Source organism: Anneissia japonica, unplaced genomic scaffold (assembly GCF_011630105.1).
Source record: "Anneissia japonica isolate Jap-2015-1 unplaced genomic scaffold, ASM1163010v1 scaffold3309_len207512_cov194, whole genome shotgun sequence".
Classification (NCBI taxonomy): domain Eukaryota; kingdom Metazoa; phylum Echinodermata; class Crinoidea; order Comatulida; family Comatulidae; genus Anneissia; species Anneissia japonica.
Window position 1 is genome coordinate 84533 of NW_022720338.1, and position 22234 is coordinate 106766.

The following is a 22234-nucleotide window of genomic DNA, read 5'->3' on the forward strand; positions in this document are numbered from 1 at the left end:
TTCGAACTTAAAAGCCCAGCTCACAAAACACTTGATCTCAAAATATTAATAATAATAATAACTATTAATTATCTCTGTTTTTCATTTTGTTATAGTTAAATCAATATATTTTGAATTTACTTTTACTTTTTTGTATATATTTATATTGTATTGTCATTGTTTTGTTTTTGATGATGGAGTAAGAGCAGTTTACTGTTTGGGCTTATGCCTATTACTTACTCATGGCAAGAATATTGTATGTATACTTTTTACTTTGCTGAATAAATATTATTATATTATTATTATTATTATTATAGAAAATAATATTACCATACAATACCTTCTAATGAGGAGTTTCTTTTTTTAAATGAAACATATAAAAGTTTAGCTAGTTTGACCTGGGCATGTTCATTAGTTTAACAAATCATAAAACTTATATACTGTGGGATTTCTCCAATAATATTTACTCGAACAAAGATTCCCTATGCGTCTATGCGTAAATCATTTGACAATTCAAACTGAATATTTAAGTAAAGATATCGCGTGGTAATTGTTTGGATCTGTGAGTGGGCCTTTTTTGTGTATCTGAACTATAATGCCCCTTTTCCACACATCAGGGACTAGCCCAGAGCCTAGGTTAGGCCTACATGTAGGCCTAGTAAAAAATAACTAAGTAAAAATAACTGACCAACCAGTAAAAATTTTGTGTTTGTAGAATGCCTGGCCTTCTTTCTATAAATGAACATAACTCCAGTCCAGGCCTAGGCTATGATTATATCCTGTGTAAAAATGCCACGATTTTCCACACTATGTTAGCAGGAATTTCAAGCTAAACTGGGTGCTAAGCCCTTTGCTAAGCCTACCTTCGGTACAGCAAAGAGTATTATATATAACAGTTATGTAGGCCTACTCATTGGGTACAGCCACAAGATCGCGACCGGAGGTAACACTTTTTGCCATTGGGAACCAGTCAACATTGCGCCCTCTCTGGCACTATTGAGTGGCCTTTTTTCTGTCATCTTTTAGAGAACAGTGCAATTTTGGTAAATGGTAGTTCAAGTCCATAAGAATTTTCAGTAAAATAGGTAGCGCAAGTGTCCCATGTCTTAAAGTGGCTGCGGCACCCCCTATTTGGTTAGTATGTAAGTGAGCTCCCCGGGATGTATTGTTGTTTTTGAAGCCACTGAACTCCACTTAAAAGAGGCAATAACTGGCTTTTTATGGACAAATTTACCAGTTAAAAAAATCCAATTGGGAGAACACGGATATTAATTCAAAATATGCCAGATTTCACACTATGAAAACATGCAATTGTTCTTGTCATACAATCTGAATACAAAGTACTTGAAGTGAAATCAGTTTAATAATGTTACTCACATTTTGACCAAGTTTGACTTTGTGTTGTAGGAGAGTCTTCTCCTGTAGGTAAGTCTTTGTACCATGATCTGGAAAAAGAAATATGATGTGTTAAATGTACCAGTTGTACAAAAGCTTTTGTAAAATAATCAGACAGAAAAGAAATTTTATATTGAAAGCATGATACAGGGAACATGAAAAGCATCAGACATTGATGATGACCAAATGTCAAGCCCCATCTACTAACCAAGGGATGTACAAGTGATGCCTTTTAAAATTAAGCAAATTCAAGAATAACCTAGGCCTAGACCAAAAATAAACTGATCAAAAGAATCACCAATATAGAGAGCATTATACATACAAATTTCAGCTAAATTTTCTTCAATTAATTTTTCTGGTTAAGTACTATGCTTAGATAACAGCACAACTAAAAATAGTATTGTTGGCAAACCCTCTGTAACTTATATTGTACCACTCAATTATCAAAATGAACATTGCACAACCAACAGAAATTATAACCTCCGCTTTAAAAATGTCACACATACAACCAAATCATAAACTGTACTCTGTGTGTATACTTGTGATTCTTATATCAAGATAGAATCTGGAAGATTTCAGTTAGAGCCAGATGCTTCATGCTATGACAGGCTAAGCTTTGGCCTATATTCTTCAGTCTGCTAGACCAACCTACTTATCCTAGCTAGGCCCCTACGCCTATGTATCTATCTAGCGACATCAATAAATAATATTGAACAATTACAAACATTTCATTTTGCACTGCATGCAAAAATACCACTACTACTACCTGTAATCAGCATTGAGTATTAAACAACATTATCACTGAATCTATCATATCTATATGGACTGATCACAAAAACAAAACCCATGGTTTCTGTTTAGCCTAGGCCCTAGGCCGAATGTCGTTTTATTATGCAATCTCAGAAGCCGTCCAATCCCTATCCAAGCAACTACGGTAATTAGAAGAAGAGGTGTGTTACAAATTCTTTCATTTTCATCATTAAAAAGTTTTAAAAATAGTTAAAATTAGCATGGATTTATTACTGAAAAAATATTTCTTTATACTATATTAACCATTGCCAACATTCGTAACAGAAAAACACGATTCTTACGGATAACTTTAATCAATTGCTATTGCGTAGCAAGCTTGTAACACAGACTTGCAGTAAAAGACCTGACAATGGGGGCGCTATATACATTGTTAATTTTAGTTGACGCAAAATGACGCACGTTGACGTAAGTTGACGTAAAGTGTGCAGTGGATAGTTGATGTGTGGAATAATAAATTACAACAAACACGTCCATGGTACAAATTTGCAAACACAACAACAAACATTTTGTTAAGATAAGAGGAGAGCAGCCAAAAGTTACAATTATGAAACACGAGAAACACTACATAAGAAAACGAGATGGTATGGTTATCATAATTAAGACAAGTAAACAGCAAGACGAACCTAAGCTAGGCCTAGGCTTCCTACTAGGTAGGCTAGCCCTATTTAATAATAATAGCTTGATTGCTGCAGCAGCAGTACTGTCTACTCCTTCCTGCTAGTGAATTCCCCCATTCCTCTCCTAGAACTACTCTGCACTCTACAGTAATTGATTAGGCCTAAGCCTAGGTTAGTTCAGTACTAACTGCCTACTAGGCGCCCTACCTACCTGCCCTAGGCTAGCTAGGCTTACTCTCTCCTGTAACATATAGCCATAGCATAAATAGCTAGAAACAAAAAAAAAATGAAATGTCCCAAATATTTTTTTATTTATTTTTAATAGAAAGACATAACTGAATGAAGCATTTTAAAACAAAAATTATGTAAATCGGACCAATATTAGCGGAGATATTGCTATTTTATATATGTTTTTTGCTGGAGTTAATTCCTATTGTTTTTATTATACAAGAAGTGTGTCCCTTACAGTATAATTATGTAGCATTTCAGGCCATGTTAACATAATACTTGACAGTTACTAACAATTATAATTTAGTATTTTAGTATATATATATATTAGATTTAATAATTTTTGTCAACTTCAGATTCTACGTATAATAAATTATATTGAATCGCATAACTCTAGGCCTAATTGCAGGCCTCAGACAACACAGTGGCGAGCAGGGAAAACATCGTTTACCCCGCATGTAGCCGCTGCAAATTAACGAGGGTGCCCTCTATTCGTAAGAGCCGAGCCTAGCTGCAGTACGTGATAAGACAATAGAATTTTATGCCATCTATTTCAATTAATATGCTCACAAATATTATTTAAAACTTACTTATCTTTATAGTTTAAAAACTGAAGAAAACAAACATGTTAACCATAAAACTAGCGAAGGTTTCCTTTTATTATTGAAAATCGACGAAACATTGGTTGTACTAAAAAAACTTCTACTAAAATCGATTCGCGCGCTTAAAAAGCCAATAACTTGGTCCAGAAATAATTTCTGGTGTGTTATCTGGAAGTAATTCGGTCAAATTCTTCCGCGAAATACCCATTTAATACATTGGATATCCTATCTCCGTTGGGGCACTATTTTCTATCACGATGTTTGTATTGCCAATCTATAGCGCCCTCTATCGGTTTTGTATCTAGCTAGCATAAATGGAGTATGGTCGGAGCGGCCGCGAGTCGATACGCAGCAATTTATATGGAACACCAAGCGTGCAGTATGCAAAATGTATGTTGGATTATGGGCATCAGAGTTCGATATTAATACTGTTTTAATCAATTATCAAATTAATGTATATTTTCTTTCATAATTTATATATAGCCTATATAAATTAAGACTTAATATTTAGTTAGTTTGTTTATTTATTATATCAAATATTATGATTTATAGTATGCCTATTTTCTTACAGAAATCGATGGTACTTTGTAAATCGCTTCTTTAGTTTATTTGTGTTCAGTTGTTCTTTAGTGAATAAACATCTGTTTGTCATTGCATTTGAAGATGATTGATAATAAATAATAATAATAATAAATTAATAATAATAATGACAATATACAGTATCACTAAGTGTAGACCTAATTTTTTTACGTTCATCACATTTTATTACATGGTAAATTTAGTATTGACAGATCCCATGTTTGAATCCGTTTGTGTCCTGAAAGAAATATAAAATAAAAGTTCATTATACGTAAAAATCCGAACTGATAACATATAATAAATATCAATATTTAATCATATCATAATTCAACTTTGTCATGTACTTACAAAAATGCCGCTACGACCCTAATCCGCATAAAGAGGTCCCAGGCCTACAGGCTACTAGTCTAAGTAGCTAGAAATATAATCCTTTTAAGTTAAAGCTTAAATTGATTTATTCATTCATTCATTCTTTATGTAGCCTAAAGATATATACAAAACAATTATCAAACAATAAAGACAATTAAATTAACCTAAGTTGGCTTGGATTAACAATAGTGTTAGTTAAAACACTCTGGCTCTCAACAGGCCTGTTGTTAGTCCGGACTTAGAAATTTGTAAACAGATAATAGTAAAAAATAACATATATTAGGCCTGTGTACAAAAAAACAGAAGATATTAAATTAAATAAATAATGTAGCATTGGAGGTAATGTAAATAAATACAAAATAAAGTTAAATCTGATTTTAATATATTCTAAAAATTATGCTTAAGTATATTTCTTTATAGTGTTCTTTCAATTTGTAATTTGTAACAGAATGTCGGCATCGATTCAAACAATAGCGGGTCTTTTAAGTCATTTGAGAGGGCATTTAATATATTATATTGTAACAGACCTGGTCCTTGTTAGGATGAACGCGGGTTCTGCCAGAGATGTGGGACCTGGACTTCAGCAAATAACAAACAAACAAAATGATAAATGAACTCAAATATCACTCTCCCATGAGTTGAACTCTTTATTAAGTATCTATCTTAGAACGATTAAATGACTTACAACAGTGATAACTCACCCTTCATTACTTGTCCCGTAGGCACTACAATTAAACAGGGGCAGACAGGTGAAGTCCCAAACCACTTTACTTGTACAGATCAGCCATCAGTGACTCTGGGGAAATCCCAAATTCTGTTACAATATGTAAACAAATATAGAATGTAATAATAATTTGCATTTATGAAGCGCTCTTTACTGCCTGTCTCTCACAGCACTATAAGAAAGACTAGAGCATTAAATTATTTTTAAACAGGTGAGTTTTAAGGAGAGACTCGAATTGGTGAAGAGTTGAAGACTGATTGATGGATGTTAACTGGAAACTGATTCCAAATCACAGGTGCCTGGGCGAAAAAGCCCTTTGGCTCAGATTTTAGTTGAGTTCTAGGTAAATCGAGAGCGATTTAGTCCATTTCGAAACGAAGGCCAGGAACTTTACTTATTTTTTTATGAACAGTAAACAAAAGAACACAAAAAGTGTATGTAGATATTAAAAACTAAATTAAGTTTATTAAACTTTTATAATAGCAGAATATGAAAATTGTTGTCACTATTTCTTAAGCTAACAGTTTTCTTATGTTTGTTATTAACTTCATAGATTCTGAAGAGGAAATGGATGCTTCGATTGTTTGCCTCCATTTCTGCACTTGCTTTTATCTTATGGATTAAGAGCTCTGGCTCAGAAAAACAGTCACTGTCACCTCCAAGCAGTAAAGAAAATTCTCTCCGAAAACTGACACAACAATTAAATACTCTGTCAACTTACTTGCCGCTGGATGAAATAGCGAGGCAGTTGAAAAATAATGTACCTAACATATCATGCAGTTTGAACTCACCTGACAAGGATAGAAAACTGAAGTTTGATCCAGACACAAGACTGAATGTGGTAAATATTATTGCTTTCTACCTTGTAATGTTAAATTAATTCAACACTTTTGTTTAATGGTACATCAAATTTACAACCTTAAAAAGACCAATAATAGAACTCTCTCCAAAATTAAGTTAAAGTGTGCAATATTTCAACAGAAATCAAAATAGTCAATGACAGCATGTGGCAATTAACAAGAGATGGCAATGATCAAGTTCCAAGTAACAAGCCTGTACTTGGCTCTACAGTAGGCCTATTTGTGAACATATTGGTGCTAACCACTGTGCGATCATAAGTGACTTCTTTTAATAATAATAAATTATGGAATTTATATACAGTAACATCTCCCAATTATGAACCTCCCAATTACAAACTCTCGATTTTACGAACCCAATTTGTGAAGATGATGTCATTACAAACGATTGTTTTTAACTACAAAAACAATTAAAAGTGTATTTAAAAGACTTCAAAATAATATAAAATGTTATATCAGCCAAGAAAAAAAAAGTTTAAACCAATAAAGTAATATAAAACTAAGTTTAAAGTAAGAAATATCAATAATTTTCAGCCGAGTTATATTACAGTTGAGCTGTGCATGCTTATTCAGACATACTGTACAGCATATCTCACTTTTGTTCATCGGGGGCGCTAATCGCATGCATTTGCGATTTTTATAAAGACAATAATAACACTCGTTTTGGCCATTATCTGGTCATGTTTTCATTCGGAAATCATTTCAAGTGAATACTGTACTTCACTTTGAGCACAAGTTATTTTGGCTTCTGTAAAGTATTTTGTTGCAGGAAACAGTAAAATCCGAGTCATTTTTTGTGACAAAATTCTAATCCCATGGCAAGGCTTAGGCCTACCTAGCCCAGTGCTTAGTAGCAGTGGTCTAGGCCTACCCTCACCACACTGAGATCCTATAAAAATTTAAACTCTCTGAATTATGATTTTTTTCAATTACGAACTCTGTTCGGACGGAGGGGTACGTAATTGGGAGATGTTACTGTAGTGCTAAAAACAGAAATACTCCCAGATTTCAAGGCAGTGGTGGGCGTAATATAAATAAAGAAAAACATTTTAATTTCCATTTTTTCATGGCTGCTATTTTATATCCTTGATATGTAATGTAACTTATTGATTTGGAACCAAAATTTATGTTTTTGTCTCATTCCAGAGTGGTCTGATATCCAACCAGGGGTACCCTGTTGAAGAGTATTCTGTGCTGACTGAAGATGGATTCATCCTGGGTATACAGAGAATTCCACATGGAAGAAGCAACAAATATCTTTACGGTATAATTTCCTTGTGCAGATTATTATCATTCATGTTCGATTTATTCGCCATTTGTTAAATAACACTGGAATTTCATATGTGACATCCACCACAAAATTAATTTTGCTGCAACAGATGTCAAAAGTATTTGGCCATTAAAACATACATAATACGAAAGATGCAATACTGCACATGTTGTGGTACTGTATAATGCAATCACAAATATTTATCTTTTCTAATTTGTCTTATCCACTATTCCTACTGTATGGCATTATTTAATGTTATAAACAGATAATAAAAAGAAACAAAAACAAAACATCTTCATTATAATTTTAGGGCCAAGGCATGTGGTGTTCCTACAACATGGGCTGGAAGGAAGTGCAACAAATTGGGTGGAGAACCAGGCCAATGATAGCCTAGGATTCTTACTAGCAGATGCTGGATTTGATGTCTGGCTCGGAAATGTCCGAGGAAACACTTACAGCTTAAAACATAGAACACTGAAACCAACTGATAAGGAATTCTGGAAGTGGAGGTAATGTAATAATAATATTAATTATCATGAAAATAACTATGCTTCTTTAAGACGGACGAAGAAGTGTACTCACAGACTATGATGATGAATACAATATATTTGTTTAATAATTTCATTGGATAGAGCATCTGTCATACATTATGTGGAACGTCCTTCAATCCATGGGGAGTATTTTTAGATTTCATGAGTGTGATCGAGCACTACCAATTTCACCAGGTAATTTATACTCCTGAGTAAAGAAAGCAAATGTAGTCTTGCCCACCTCTGGCGATCTTTAAAAAACATAAGTTCGCAAAACCAGGATTAAAAAAAGTCTCACCTCACGACCTCAAAAAGGAATGTCAAAAGCCTTAACACTTTGCCACACAGCTTCCACAACAATTATTAATAATAAGCAAAAAAATGATGGAGGAAGGGATATAGAGACTAAGGATTAAAGAATAATAACCTGTATTAAAACTGATTTGTATTCTTCAGTTGGGATGAGATGGCCTTGTATGACCTGCCTGCAATGGTGAACTTTGCCTTGAACATAAGCAACCAACAGCAGCTTTTCTACGTTGGACATTCACAAGGAACACTTATAGCATTTGCTGCCCTCTCTAAGAATCGCGACCTCAACAGGAAGGTGAAGATGTTTTTTGCCTTAGCACCTGTGACAACTGTCAGCAACATGAGTAGTCCAATTCGCTTCATTGCTGATTACGGACTCGCAAAACCTATTGTGGTAGGAAGCTTAGCCGTAAATTATATCAAAACTTTATATTCACCAATATACACATTTATATACCAATGGTTCTCTTTCCTAAACCCTTTGCTTCATGGGTAACCCATGCCTCCAAGCGTCATTAGCCTTGTGTTGTGTTGTTCATTTTATAACCAATCTTGGTACCCCAATATATATTTATGTGTGCTCTACAACTGCAGTGAACTATTTATCTCTGTTAGTTTTCTTCATTAGATATTCTTTCTTTGAATAACTAATTTCTCTCATAATATCTATGACAAATCTGAATGGTGTTTTGTATGATGTTTGAAACATTCTCCTTCACATTGTTTTTTTCCCAAAGCAGATAAAAACAATAATAATTTTATGGGGTTTTTTTTTATGCTTCTCTTATAGGATGCTTTTATAATGTTGCACATTTACAGTTTCCTTCCTGACCTTCCAATTTTCAATGTGCTTGGTGACACAATCTGTGATAATGACAACTCTGTGATTCTCTGTCGAAGTGTCATCTTTGTAATTGCTGGATACGATTGCCAAAGAATGAACCAATCACGTATCCAAGTGTATGTTTCTAATAACCCTGCTGGTACATCATTGTTTAATTTAAACCACTTTGCTCAGGTATGCAGCCACATTCAACTGATATCAATCAACTGGTATTCTACACATACACATAGCTTTTATGAATTTATGTTACACAAAACTCTATTCAAACTTCAATAAAATTTAAAGTACATTTGTAGGAGGGGTATAGGCTGGTATGGCCTGGGATGTAGTGGTAGGTGGAAGTCCTGAAAATGAGAATGAGGAACTAAATCACTATTCCAATAAAAAAAAAATTAGTATTTTAACCCAGTTAGTGGAACTAATTTGCTGCCATTAGTGGGGGGAGGGGGCTGCCTATGTCTATTCCTATGATATTGCACTACGATTGCTTGAGCAAAACAAGCTAAATGGAATTATGCTACTAATTTTTAATTTAATAAATATTAACACATTTAAGGTCATAAATAATAATAATAATATGTAATATTTTTTTGGTAGATGGTGTTATCAGGAGAATTTTCAATGTATGATCATGGTATGCTGGGAAACCTTTTAAAGTATAAACAGGTAAATGAGTTTATCATCTGATTATTAGAGTATACACTTATTCCAAATAAATATGTATTGGAAAGAATGTATACTGTACATTAAGGAGGATGCTTTTACTGCAAGGCAAACAAAGTCATTCACATAATATTAATAACAAAAATTATATGCATAAACTTCTTCACTTTGTAGTTGTATGTGCACTACCACACTTCCATTGCAATACCATTTTCATTCGATTAACTAATCGTCAACATAATTTTTCAACTAATTTGCATATTTTAACAGGCAAGACCACCAAACTACATCATTGAGAATATTCAGACTCCTGTGGCAATATTTTGGGGTGAGAATGACATTCTGGCTGACCCAACGGATGTGCGGAAGCTGCGGTCGAAGCTAAAGAACCTTGTGTACGATAGTTATATTGAGCATTACCATCACCTTGACTTCATCTGGTCTGTTGATGCTGCTGATGCTGTTTACAAAGATATCATTAAATTAATGAATAAACACATTTAAAGTGGCCAGGTACCTAGACAGGTGAATGGAAATTGACCTGGACATGTACCTGGGCCCTAGACAGACAGACACTTCGAAGGAATGGGATGGAAAAAACAAGGTCAAAAAACCAAACTTAAAGGAGATTGAGAGAAAATATAGTCAAGGAAGACTACTCATCATGTACAGAGATCAACAAGCTTTTTAAATAATTATTGTTTGTTTCTTTGTGTAATTAAGGTAAGGGTAGGAAATAACTTGTGACTTGCAGCTTTAACTGAAATGCACACAGATGTGGACTAACTCTTTCAACAACTTTCTTCTCCCCCAATGGTCACATCCTGTCTAATCAGCTGTCAAGAAGCCACCTTCATCTGTGCACAAAGACTGGGACTGAATGCACCAGTTCACCGGGGTAACCTCCTTCTCTTCTCAAAGGATGTACTAGGTTCTTTAATGTGCATGCTAGCCAATTGCGTACACTGTGCCTACGGTTTAGAGTCCTTATCCGAGAAGATGACCTTATGATGAATGAAATTGTGCATTTTAATTACTATATAAGTACAGTACTCATATTTTTGTATATAATAATTTCTTTATATTGATCACAATGATAGGAATACAAATGAAATGCAATATGTACGTTTTAATAACATTTTTATATTTCCCATTACAGTATATTTATAGTTTTGATAATGTACAGAATGTCTTTATTTAAATGACGAGTCCGAATTCATTAAACGTTTTTGTGTGAACTGTATGTGAATATAATAAATCGATATACAGTATTAACTGATAACATTTCTTATTATATTTATTGATTTGATCATACTACACCTTTGTATTTGTGACACTCACAAACTGGTGCATTCTTACAGAGTACACAAGAATTTGAAAGAAAACTAAAGCTAGCAAAAGCAAGAAAGAAAGAATACTGGATATAAACACATGCAGTACATATTCTGTACTGTCCACACGTGCGTGCATGCCAGGGGCGGATCCAGAAATGTCCAAAAGGGGGGGGGGCCGAAAGTTGGGCCGATTGAGACAACACTGTCGTAGGGGGTCCGGGGGCATGCCCCCGCAAAATTTTTGTGTTCTAGACGCCCGAACATGACATTTGAGGCATTCTTAGCCATCATTTTTTCCTTTTTCTCTCTTTTTTTTCTTTTTTTTTTCTTTTTTTACCTCCCAAAAGGGGGGGCCGGGCCGGGCCGGCCCCCCCTAAATCCGCCCCTGCATGCATACATAAAGATATACAGTACTGTACATATGTAATAACAAAGAGTATAGAACGGCATGAGTTCTGCCCTGACTTTGTATGCATGCAATGAAACATTTAAAAAAAAGGACTGCCACAAAATAGGGGGACGTCCTATTAGTATTCCAACAGAGGTGGAATTCTAATTCTAAACAAAGCTGTCAAAACCACAGAAACGATCAGAAAAAAATTTTAAAAATACTAAAAGCGTGCATGAAGCAACAATACAAACTAATAAAACCTTTCATAACAATGGGGAGTGTTTTATTCCTGAAAGTTTGTTCCATGCTGTCCATCTATATATTTTACAGAAGCTGTCAAACACTTTGGCAGAGTTGTCACAAATGGCGGCAAGATCTCCACTAAGGATTAATTGTAATTTATCATCTGTATTTGAGTTATACAGTATAATATATTTTTAAAAAGTCCATGTTTAAGAATCATCACAGTGTGTAAGGTCTCTTTAATAATCATCAGGTCTTCTTTTCTAATACTATCAAGAGCTTTACAATTGAGTATTTTTGTTTGAAGTAATACAAAACATAATACACAAATTTTAAGACATAATTAGTATTTTATGGCAATTAATGACTTCACTTCTAAACTGCAAGGTACTTCAAGAAGTCCGTCTTACAACTTTTTCAGTGGACATTTCCAGTAAGCCCCTCCCCTTTGTTGCTAAGGTTCTGCAAAAAGAAAGCGTAAACGTACATTTAAAGCGACACATGCGTTTGTGGAACAAGCGCGTATCCTTAGCGATGTTCTGATTGGCCAGATGGTAAGCTTGATTGACACTCTAGCAAGGTCCATTGGTCCTCTCATTGCATCAGCCGCCGGAAGGTGGCGCTATATTTCGTAATTCGCAACTAGGCCTAGCTGTTCGTGAAATTTGTTTAAAAAAAATATTGCAATATATAGAATTTGAGACCTGAAACGTGCTTATAATAGAAAAACGTATGTATTATGTATGCATTTATTTGCCATTGGAGTTGGTTGTGTATTCATTTAAGAATATAACAATATTAAGTTGTTGATTCAACGTAAAACGGTTGCAAAGTCTAGGGCCTTGGCTATCCATCCTGATTATTGATCTCTGCGTACTCCTCTGTATGCCCAGGCCTAGGTCCTAGCCCGAGTACTACTGAATAATAGACCCCTTTCAATGCTTACATTGGCCTATGTGAAACGCTGGCTGCACCCTACCCTGGCAAAAGATCTTCGAGGTATATGAGAAATGTACATGGGAAATCAAGATACTGGCTATCTTTTTTTTTGTGCCAAATATACGAAAGCTACATAGGCCTACATACATGGATGAAATTCACATGGCATTTCCTATAGGCCTATATTAGAAATTGACAAAAATAATAAAAATCTACAAAATTGTATTTTTCTATTTTTATTTTTAAAGTTATTTTGTCATTGTCTTGGAATGTTGGCAAGTGCTAGTATTCTGGGCCAAAAACGTGAAAGCTTTATACACGACGCTACCGCATTTGCCTGTGGCCCGATCGACGCTGACAGCAAAAACTATTCGGTCTATGAGTTAAAACAAAAGAAAAAGTATTTTCAGGATATATGCAATCTATTTGACTGTCTTAAATGTTACTTTTAGGCAACTACTGTATAATGTTTACCAAACTTGGCTGTAATAATGATTACTTGCCGAGTAATTATTCCATTCATTCAGAAAAATGCGGAATGTTTGTCAAAGTTAGCGTAGCATCACCGAGTAGCAAACAGAAAATTCATTTTTTAAATTTTTATTTATTTTATTTCATTTCACCCCCCAGCAGCGAGAATGCCAATAACAGGGAGCGTAGAGTAATACAATATAAAATCACTATAAAATCGATAAAATTAACACAATAAAAACATTCAAAATTATTGAATATATAAAAATATTTATATTAGATCAAAAGCTACAATTATGTACAAGGAACCTACATAAGAAAATTCAATAAAATACAATTCCAGAGCAAGGTTAATGATCAAATGACTAGTGTAACTTGAGCGAAAAATGAATGAATATAGGTTGGTGAAAAATATCAATTGATGGCTCACTGTTTGTAACAGAATTGTATAAAGAGGAAAGTCTACTGATACATCCATTTTTAGTTACATTATCTCTACATTTTGGAAATTTCAAAGAAAAATAAGGGAATATATCATAGGCCTATTCGAGGCCCTTTATAACGGCGGAGGCAATTGTCGCCACACTCTTTCACTTTCTTGGCCTAGCGCATGCACTTGGCAAAATCTGAAGAGATAGACGAAAATGAAAAAATAGAGAAAATACAATTTCGTAAATTGTTATTTTTTTGGTATGACATATGTGAATTTCATCCATGTAGCTTTCGTATTTTTGGCACAACAAAAAAAACCAGTATCCTGATTTCCCATGCATTTCTCCTATACCTCGAGGATCTTTTGCCTACCAGGGTAGGGCGACACCAGCATCTCGGACACGCCAATGTAAACACTGAAGGGGTCTATATTATCTGTCTACATAATAGCTGACCTAGTAATATCTCTACTCATTAATCTAGACTCTATAAACATAGGTGAAATTTTAACTTGCTTGGTGATTTGGGTCGTACGTGTTGAATTAAAGCTTTATAATTTACACTGTACATCTTGTACAAATACCCTGTTCACAGACAGGTCTGCAACAAGAGTTCAAAGCGAAATGTTCCAATGGTCACTGGTCTCCCGCAAGTCATGGGATCCTGGAAATTGCCTCAACATTTTGCATTCCCATCAGCAACTTAAAATCTCCAGGAAACCTAATCTTGTAAAGTATTTTATTTGCATGGGGATACGTCAATACTCTCAAGTTTGTGCAGGAAATCGTAAATACTGCATAATTCATTGGTTGTTTATTAAGTCATAGCCCAAGGCTTAAATTCTGGAAAAATTGCACAGAAATAGGCCCTACTTTTTTTAATGTGTGGACAGCTTTCTATTTCTATGCCTAAAGCAAAAAGATATAAACATTTTACTGATTGATATTGTGAATGGCCTTACTGTATTTGACTTTATTGCATTGTACAGCGGCGGATTCACCTGCCATGGGGCCCCCTAAATTATTCAAAATTATTTTTTTTTAAATGGAGGAAAAATGAAGACTATATTCAAATGTAAGTCAGAGAGAGCTATGAGTTGCCATAATCATAAATTTCCTTACCTCAGCCCTTACCTGTGTTTAAGATATTGTTTATATTGTTTTATGTCAGTAGAATGCTTCAACATCAAGCGTACATTTACTTTTAAGATAAAGAATTGTATATAAAGTTTATAAATTTATTTGCAGGAAGTAAAATATTTAAACAAGGAGCATGCTTGCTACCTTTGTTGTCCGTGTTCCTAGCTGTGTTTCAAGTACAGCTCGCCAGTCCTTGCTCTCCAAGGTAGCGCAGACACAAAATCATGTTGTCTGCAGGAACTTTGCCTCTCAAGCCAGAACATCATTGAGAAAGCGGATTAGCAAAAGCAAAACCTTGAAGGAAGTTGCAGGCCAACCAGCAGATGGAACAGGTGCGTATCAATCATTACTTTTATTTGTGTTTTTTTAATAATGATTTAGTTAATTTTAACATTTTTAATTGTAATAGATTTGTGTAGCACACTTTTGAAAATACAAAATACCTGATGCACTTAAAGGATTGAAACATCAGAGAATATAATATAAATAATATTCGAGTCGAGTGGCCAAACTGTAAGACGGGCCTTAACCTAGGTGCTGTTTGAAGCCGCTGCTCGTCTAGGGTTTAGTTGGTAGAACCAAGTCTTTTCGAATAAGGACTTAAAATGGAGGACCAGTGTACACACCTGGCTCATGTGCACTTTAAAAAAAAACCCAATTTACATCTTTCTGAAGAGTAATGGTTTACCTCAGTGCTATGACTCATTTCAGTCCGTGTCGTCGTGGAATGATGTGAATATGTAGCTACTATAAGCGCCTCTTTACAGCAACTAGGTAGTCATGGACCACACTCGTATGGAATTCTGCACAGTGCCGCTGCGAGCTATGGGTTATTCTCCTACTTTTACATTTAAATATAAAATATACTTAAATATATTGGATAAATAATTTACTGTACATTAGTTTATGGTTTATTTTCTTCTCTGTTGTTGTTAAGCGCCTCGAGGTTGTGACAACGTGAGGGGCTATATAAAACCAGAATTATTATTATTAAGTAATATATAACATTTATAATAATGCACCAATAAACAGATATAAAGATTGTTGGCAGAGAACATCATTGTAATAAAGTACCTGGTAAGTGTGACCAAAAAATTGATTACTGTATATACTCGTGTATAAGACAACCTCCGAGTTTGAGAAGATTTTTGTATGTCGTCGATATTCCTTTTTGCTGCTTGCTATGGTCTTGAAACTGCATCTAGCTGGCTAAACAGATCAGAGTACCAATCTTCCAAATAATACCATTTTATGGACCTTTAAATGTTTATTGAAATCTTTTTCCCCCGCATTTAAAATTGCATTCATTCATACTGAGGGTTAGTAGCTTTATTTCAGTAGTAGTACAGATCCATGATTTACAAATAAAAAATGTTTATGTGTTGCGCGTAAAAGACAACCCCCAGTTTTTCGATAGTAATTTGTTATTCTATGCCTCGTCTTATACGTGAGAATATACATTACGGTATGTAAAGCGTTCTTACAAACTTCAAACAAAATTAACCAAGACGCACATTAAGTTTAAACAGATGGTCATTGCCCTGGAAGAATATCCGTTCTATTTTTCCAACCAGAAAATCCAATGCGAACAGCGGGACTTATTACAAAATTTTCACAGGGTGTATCCACATTGTACGCTGTCCGATGGGTGCAGTGGTATGCTAGAATTACTGGACCTCTTGTCTTGCACAAATGTTATTAAATTACAAAACCAGAGCCTTTAGTTTAATAGAGAGCATGAGATAGTTTATTCTATAGCAAGTTCCCTGTTTTTAAATGAGAGCAATGGAAAAATATAAAATAAGTAAATAACAATTAAAGCATTTCAAGGAAGCACTTATTTTTAATTACAAATATATATAATCCCTGAATATATAAGTCATGTGTTATTGAATCATGTTATATTTGTTTATCCTTACAAGTATTTGTATTTACTTTTATTAGCCATCACCCTTGGCCAAGGGCTTGTCGCTGGGGCAGGAATCGCAGGTATCGGTGCATTATGCTACTACGGCCTAGGCATGTCCAGCGAAGCAGGTGCTATTGATCGAGCAGCGTAAGTACAAAAAGTCTTGTTTTAACTTATTGATAACCCAGGGGAGAGGAAGTAGCGCTGTGCCTACACACTGTTTGGTTCCCAATCACCGAGCTGTGAGTTTATTACTAAGGACTTACGGCAAAGATTTGGGATTTGGATGTAATTTTCTCACAAGATGATATTTCCAGGCAATAATTGAGGCATTACTCAAGTGGTAGTTGTGATTTAATTAGCATTGTCAGGTCCCACTTTGTTATTCTTGCATTGTGGTTGGGCCGTGCATGGCAGTCGTTTAATGCCACCTGGCTCACCTGACCAACATCCTGCCCACCCTCAGGAGAGATGCTCCTGTTTTCCTCTCATTCCGTCAAGCTTAGCTCCATCTGTCGATGTTTAACATAGTTATTGGAATTCGCTGCGGATTCATTGACTGGAACCAATAACAATTTATTTAAAGAGGAAAGCTGATAATCGCATGATATTCTAGGATTTGTTTTATATTTGATATAATTAGTGGTGACTTTTTATTCCTGCAATTATTATTTATGATTTTAAATGTCAGATTAATGTAGCTCACAAACTTGAAATTTTCAACAGTTAAGACAATGCGAACCTGTTTCCCCCATAAATGCATTGTTTATTAATTGGCTTTGTTACTACATCAGGTACTTGTTTTAAAGTACTGAAGCTGTTTACCTATAAATCCCCTTAAATATAATGTTTGTAGTGAAATTGAGGGAAAACAAACTCTTTTTAATGGGCTCTTCAAGTCAGCTCTACCAGCGAACTTGGGAGCACTATTAGAGTAACTATTTTAAAATAATGTTAAATGAATATAATAAACATTCAGATAACATTGAATTGCTGATTTAAAGTTAACTTTTAGTAAAGTCCTTATTTACAGACTTTACAACAAATATTCTTAAATTTTTCGCAAGCCAATTTATAAGTCCATGTGCAAGCATTTTAAAAAGTTTATTATTAAATACATCTCTTGTTCGGCAAAGGAAATTTACAACTAACTATGATTTTGTATTATTCCAGGTTTTGGCCACAGTATGTCCGTGATAGAATTAAGACCACATATGCATACTTTGGCACCGGTATAGCAAGCACTGCAGCAAGTGCTTACGCCATCTCACGGAACCCCAACCTAATGGCCAAGCTAATGCCAAAGTCTATGTGGGTAAGTTAAGTGTTATGCATGATTGTACCATTTACATAAAATGTATGTTTTGTCAGGATTAATTATCAATAATAAGCATGATTTGCATTATCTAATATTTGTTTAAGGGTGGAGACATACTGACTCAGAAAAACATGTTGTAAATTAAATCATTAATTACATCGCTATGACGATGGCAGCCATACTATGACAACATCATGAACCTTATCCATCCTGTAAGTGGCGAGTTCGTACTTACCGTTGGTGTGGAACTGAAATAAAATAATTTAAAAAAAAATTTTTTAAATGATGGATGCTGGTTTTGCTAAGGTTTTCATCTTCTTCTTCCTTTCTTGTAATCCATGTTTGCCAATTCCCAACATTTGTGAAATATTAACATATGTTTTATTTTACCATATTTAACAAGTGTAAAATATCCAGTAAATCTATAAATTTGGGACTTTAAATGGAATTGAGAATAAAAGGTTTTTCAGGATTTGAACCCACAACTTTGGGATTAAAAGTTGGCCCGTTGATTATAAAACCACAACTCCACTCTAGTTGCATCCCAGCACAGTTTTGCAAAATGTTTTTTTCTGCTTTTCTAGGGAGCTTGAGATAATTTTTTCCCATCCCCCTTTCTAGTGATACTTTAAGGTGATGCAGTTCTTAGGGATACTTTTGTCATTGACTATCGAGCTCTTAAAGTAAAGCAGTGCTTCTGAAAATAGCAAAACTTATGGAATATTTTTTTTTCATTTTCTAGGGAGCTCTTGGGATGATGGCAGTGCTGATGGGATCTGGAATGGTATGCATGTCGATTCCTTACCACGAAGGCTTTGGTATGAAGCAGCTAGCTTGGTTAGGGCACAGTGCATTAGTTGGTGGAATTCTAGCCCCCATGAGCTTGCTGGGTGGACCTTTGCTGGTTCGTGCTGCGTGGTATACTGCTGGTATGGTTGGAGGTAAGATTCTCCTTGGCTCTTAGATTTTAACCCATCAACATTCATACTTTTTCAATAGCATGATGATTATTCATGTTGAAAAGTCAGCTTTGCGGAGGGTTATACTTTTACTGCAGAATATACAACAGTAATCTAGTTATAAAACTTTGATGTAATTTTTGTTTCAGGTTTGTCATGTGTCGCTGCATGTGCCCCCAGTGATAAATTCTTGTACATGGGAGGACCATTAGCAATGGGACTTGGTATTGTAATAGTTTCAAGTTTGGGTAAGTAGTATTTATAGTTATTTTAGCTATGATGGTATTTTTGCCTATTATCTGTTCTAAATTTCTTTTCTTACTGTTGATTAATCTACTCAACAGGGAGTATGTGGTTTGCTCCGGGAACAGCCCTTGGTTCTGGTCTGTATGCCATCAGCGTCTACGGAGGACTGGTTCTGTTTGGAGGCTTCATGCTCTATGATACGCAGAAGATAATGAAGAGAGCGGAACTGTACCCAATGTATAGCGACAGACCTTATGATCCAATTAACTCGTAAGTTACTTGCTTTTGCGTTGTTCTCACACAAAATTTAACCCTTTCCATTTGTAGAGCATTGTGGCAATACCATAGTTTACCATTACTTTAAGCTTCGGGCGTTGCAGGGGTGTCCCGAGTATTCCATTATAATCCATTCATGTTTGCTCTTCTGCCTTCAGCACCAACAATTGTAAATTAAATAATTAGCCTTCCAATGTATTGGGTCAAAATTCAAAGTAAAATAAAAATTACTGCACCCAGGAAACAGCAGGATTGACGTTGGAAATTGGTTGTTTTAAATAAGTGATTATTTAAATTATAATTAATTTATTTTTATTATTACTTATAAGTATTACACTCACCTTGTAATTAATTTTACTTTATTGATGAACTTATTTTAAGCATTCTTTCTCTATCATTGTTACGTAGCTTTCAGTTAATTAGAGGCACAGACTTGAAACCTTAATGGCTTATTGTGTCCTCACACAACTTTACTATTATTGTTATTTTTATGTTTTTTATTATTTTATTATTATTATTATTATTATTATTATTATTATTATTATTATTGTTATTATTATTATTATTATTATTATTGTCATCATCAACTATTGCTATTTATTGTAATTTTTTTTATCATAAATTAGCTATTATTACTTACATTTTTATATTGCATTGTCCTTGTTATTTATTTACTTTTCAGAAGAATTGTTGCATTGTTGGAAATATAATACATGAAAAATGAAATGAATAATGGTATGTGATTATTTAAAATATGTTTACAACTCTTTACAAACTTTTTTTTTTCATCCCAGGGCCATCAGTATCTACACAGACACCATCAACATATTTATTCGCATGGTTATGATCCTATCATCTGGAGGAGGGGGCAAGAGGAAGTAGGCACTGGACGTGCTAGAGTCAGAATTCTACTGTAAATAAAACTTGATAAAATGTTCCTCAACTGCACAAAGAAGTAATAATAGTAAATATATAACTGATATACAATTGAATTGATTTCAAAAGATAATAGATACTGGTATTACAGATGCAGTGATCCACAGCTTTAACATTATTTTAAAAGAAAAAGAAAAGGAAATTCTAGTAAATTTTCTTTGGTACATTGAAAAATCCAAGCACTTGATTCAAAATTAAGTATGTTAAATGAGAATGTATAATTTTATGTTGTGTGATTTAAGCTTTTTCTTTCCACCAAGGGGGTGATAAAAGCACTTGGGTGACCAGAAATTAAGCTTTGTTTCTATGGTCTCCACCAATATGTTTTCTTTCTATAATTATAAGAATATTTTTCTTTGGTGAAAATAAAGTGAACAAGTGAACTGCTACAAGTGCACTATTATGGAATATTTACTGCAGGGAGTTGAATTAGTTTGTGTTCCATAGGTGTTTAATTGAATGGCAGATGGTGTTTAACATCGTGGGTGTTTACATTGTGTGTGTCATGTAAGTTATTTTAAATACCAATCTTTTCAAGTTTTATGATGTTGAGGTTTCTTAATTACAGCACTGTAGAATGTGAAGGGGGTAAACTTAAAGCAGAATAATTTATAACTAAATTTAGTAATTATCAAACTAGCAGCAATACTACAATATATTTTTTTTTTTACAGTTTACACAATTATTTGCTTACTGTGGATCTACCCCAGTTAGCAGATTGGTTCTTTTCTAACATAATAAAGAAAAATTAATAACATACAATACTATAGTGTAGTTCATCATATTCGGGACAAAATGAATAAAACTCTTGAGTACAATATAATGAATACAGTACTATATGTCGTGTGTTGTTATGGTAGTTTCTACATTAGGTAAAAGTACGCCAATCTCACTCCAATTAAAGACCACTTTTGGGACTGAGGTTTTCCGTGGTCTCTAACAGCTTTGATCTCTAATTAGAATAATAAATATAAAAGACATTTGCTAATTTGGGATCACTCAAAAATTGTCTTTAACTGGAGGTGGTCTTTAATTGGAGGGGATTTTAATTAGTTGGAGATCTGTACCGAATTTGTAATGCTTTAAGATCCAGCAGCAAATACATTTGCCAATTGAATAATGAAATATGTGATGCTTTATGAACTGTTGTAATGTTCAGGCACTGTACAGTAGCCACTATGCGTTTCAGGTCTACAGCCACAACACTAGGAAAACAACGATGGAGTTGAAAGGTTTCCGTGGTTCAGCGCACTTACAGTGGGCTACAAAATTGTGTTCAAGTGAGTACTCGGAATTCATTCCTGTCATTAATTCTTGGTCATATGTTAGGGCTCTAATTGTGGGATGATTCATTGTGGAACTTACTACAGTACACCAGTTAGGGCATCACTATAATATAAACTGATTAACGCACGCAACGCAATCCTTGGCTTATGTTTCTAATTAATACAATGATAATGTCCTCCACTTATTAAAACCACGGGTAAGTCATCATTTTTCCTTTGAGTAGAATATGCGATAGATCCAGGCCTACATAAATAATATATATAAAATTGTCTACACGTACGCCTAAGCATCGTGCCACATATTTCATATATGGAATTCCTATTTACATTGACGTGCGCCCGCACACGTAGTCTACAGCGGGGGGAGAAAAAGTACAATTCATCGGGGAGAAAACAAAATTGTGTATTTTCTACATTAGTAGACTCTAAAATCGATTAAATAAGCCTTTGAAATCCCTAAATTGTCAAAATTTTCAGGGCCTTCGCCCCCTGGACCACGAAGCCTTTTAATCGAAGCTCGACCACGCCCATATTGCTTTCATCGGGGAAATCTAACCCTTTGTCGGGAGCGTCGCG

General features: G+C 34.5%; 3 protein-coding genes across 5 annotated transcripts in view; 2 read left to right on the forward strand and 1 right to left on the reverse strand.

Annotated features, from left to right (window-relative positions):
- The window catches only part of LOC117111312 (60S ribosomal protein L34-like), a 38973-nt gene extending 36430 nt beyond the window's left edge, over positions 1 to 2543 (reverse strand). Inside the window, exons 1-2 of the mRNA XM_033254238.1 lie at positions 2466 to 2543; positions 1357 to 1424 (exon numbers count right to left, since the gene is read on the reverse strand). Coding sequence (XP_033110129.1) covers positions 1357 to 1421 — 65 coding nt within the window. The 5' untranslated portion in view covers positions 1422 to 1424; positions 2466 to 2543. The remainder of the gene's footprint in view (positions 1 to 1356; positions 1425 to 2465) is intronic.
- Positions 2544 to 2627: 84 nt separating this feature from the next.
- LOC117111315 (gastric triacylglycerol lipase-like) lies at positions 2628 to 11058 on the forward strand. 3 transcript variants are annotated; one of them, XM_033254244.1, is made up of 9 exons: positions 2634 to 2765; positions 5515 to 5598; positions 5857 to 6144; positions 7307 to 7424; positions 7741 to 7939; positions 8417 to 8666; positions 9063 to 9290; positions 9714 to 9782; positions 10050 to 11058. In XM_033254244.1, exons 3-9 carry the CDS (start codon positions 5875 to 5877, stop codon positions 10281 to 10283), a joined length of 1368 nt encoding a protein of 455 aa, XP_033110135.1. In that variant the 5' UTR covers positions 2634 to 2765; positions 5515 to 5598; positions 5857 to 5874; the 3' UTR covers positions 10284 to 11058. The 3 variants fall into 3 exon arrangements, with proteins under 3 accessions (XP_033110134.1, XP_033110135.1, XP_033110133.1); XM_033254243.1 differs by lacking the exon at positions 5515 to 5598 and having other exon boundaries at positions 2628 to 2765; XM_033254242.1 differs by lacking the exon at positions 2634 to 2765 and having other exon boundaries at positions 5596 to 5737.
- A 1279-nt stretch (positions 11059 to 12337) lies between these two features.
- Positions 12338 to 21199, forward strand: LOC117111314 (growth hormone-inducible transmembrane protein-like). The gene is made up of 8 exons (XM_033254241.1): positions 12338 to 12477; positions 14837 to 15060; positions 16673 to 16784; positions 17811 to 17952; positions 18698 to 18896; positions 19064 to 19162; positions 19259 to 19430; positions 20231 to 21199. Exons 2-8 carry the CDS (start codon positions 14862 to 14864, stop codon positions 20316 to 20318), a joined length of 1011 nt encoding a protein of 336 aa, XP_033110132.1. The 5' UTR covers positions 12338 to 12477; positions 14837 to 14861; the 3' UTR covers positions 20319 to 21199.
- The last annotated feature ends 1035 nt before the right edge of the window (positions 21200 to 22234 follow it).

Excerpts from the sequence above, each read along its gene's own strand:
- LOC117111315 (XM_033254242.1), top strand. The coding sequence starts at position 5,708 with ATGAACAGTAAACAAAAGAACACAAAAAGT. Across the intron at positions 7,425-7,740 it reads AAGCAACAAATATCTTTACG|GGCCAAGGCATGTGGTGTTC; the intron begins GTATAATTTCCT and ends TTATAATTTTAG. Across the intron at positions 9,783-10,049 it reads ACCTTTTAAAGTATAAACAG|GCAAGACCACCAAACTACAT; the intron begins GTAAATGAGTTT and ends ATATTTTAACAG.
- LOC117111314 (XM_033254241.1), top strand. The coding sequence starts at position 14,862 with ATGCTTGCTACCTTTGTTGTCCGTGTTCCTAGCTGTGTTTCAAGTACA. Across the intron at positions 16,785-17,810 it reads GGTGCTATTGATCGAGCAGC|GTTTTGGCCACAGTATGTCC; the intron begins GTAAGTACAAAA and ends GTATTATTCCAG. Across the intron at positions 18,897-19,063 it reads TACTGCTGGTATGGTTGGAG|GTTTGTCATGTGTCGCTGCA; the intron begins GTAAGATTCTCC and ends TTTTTGTTTCAG.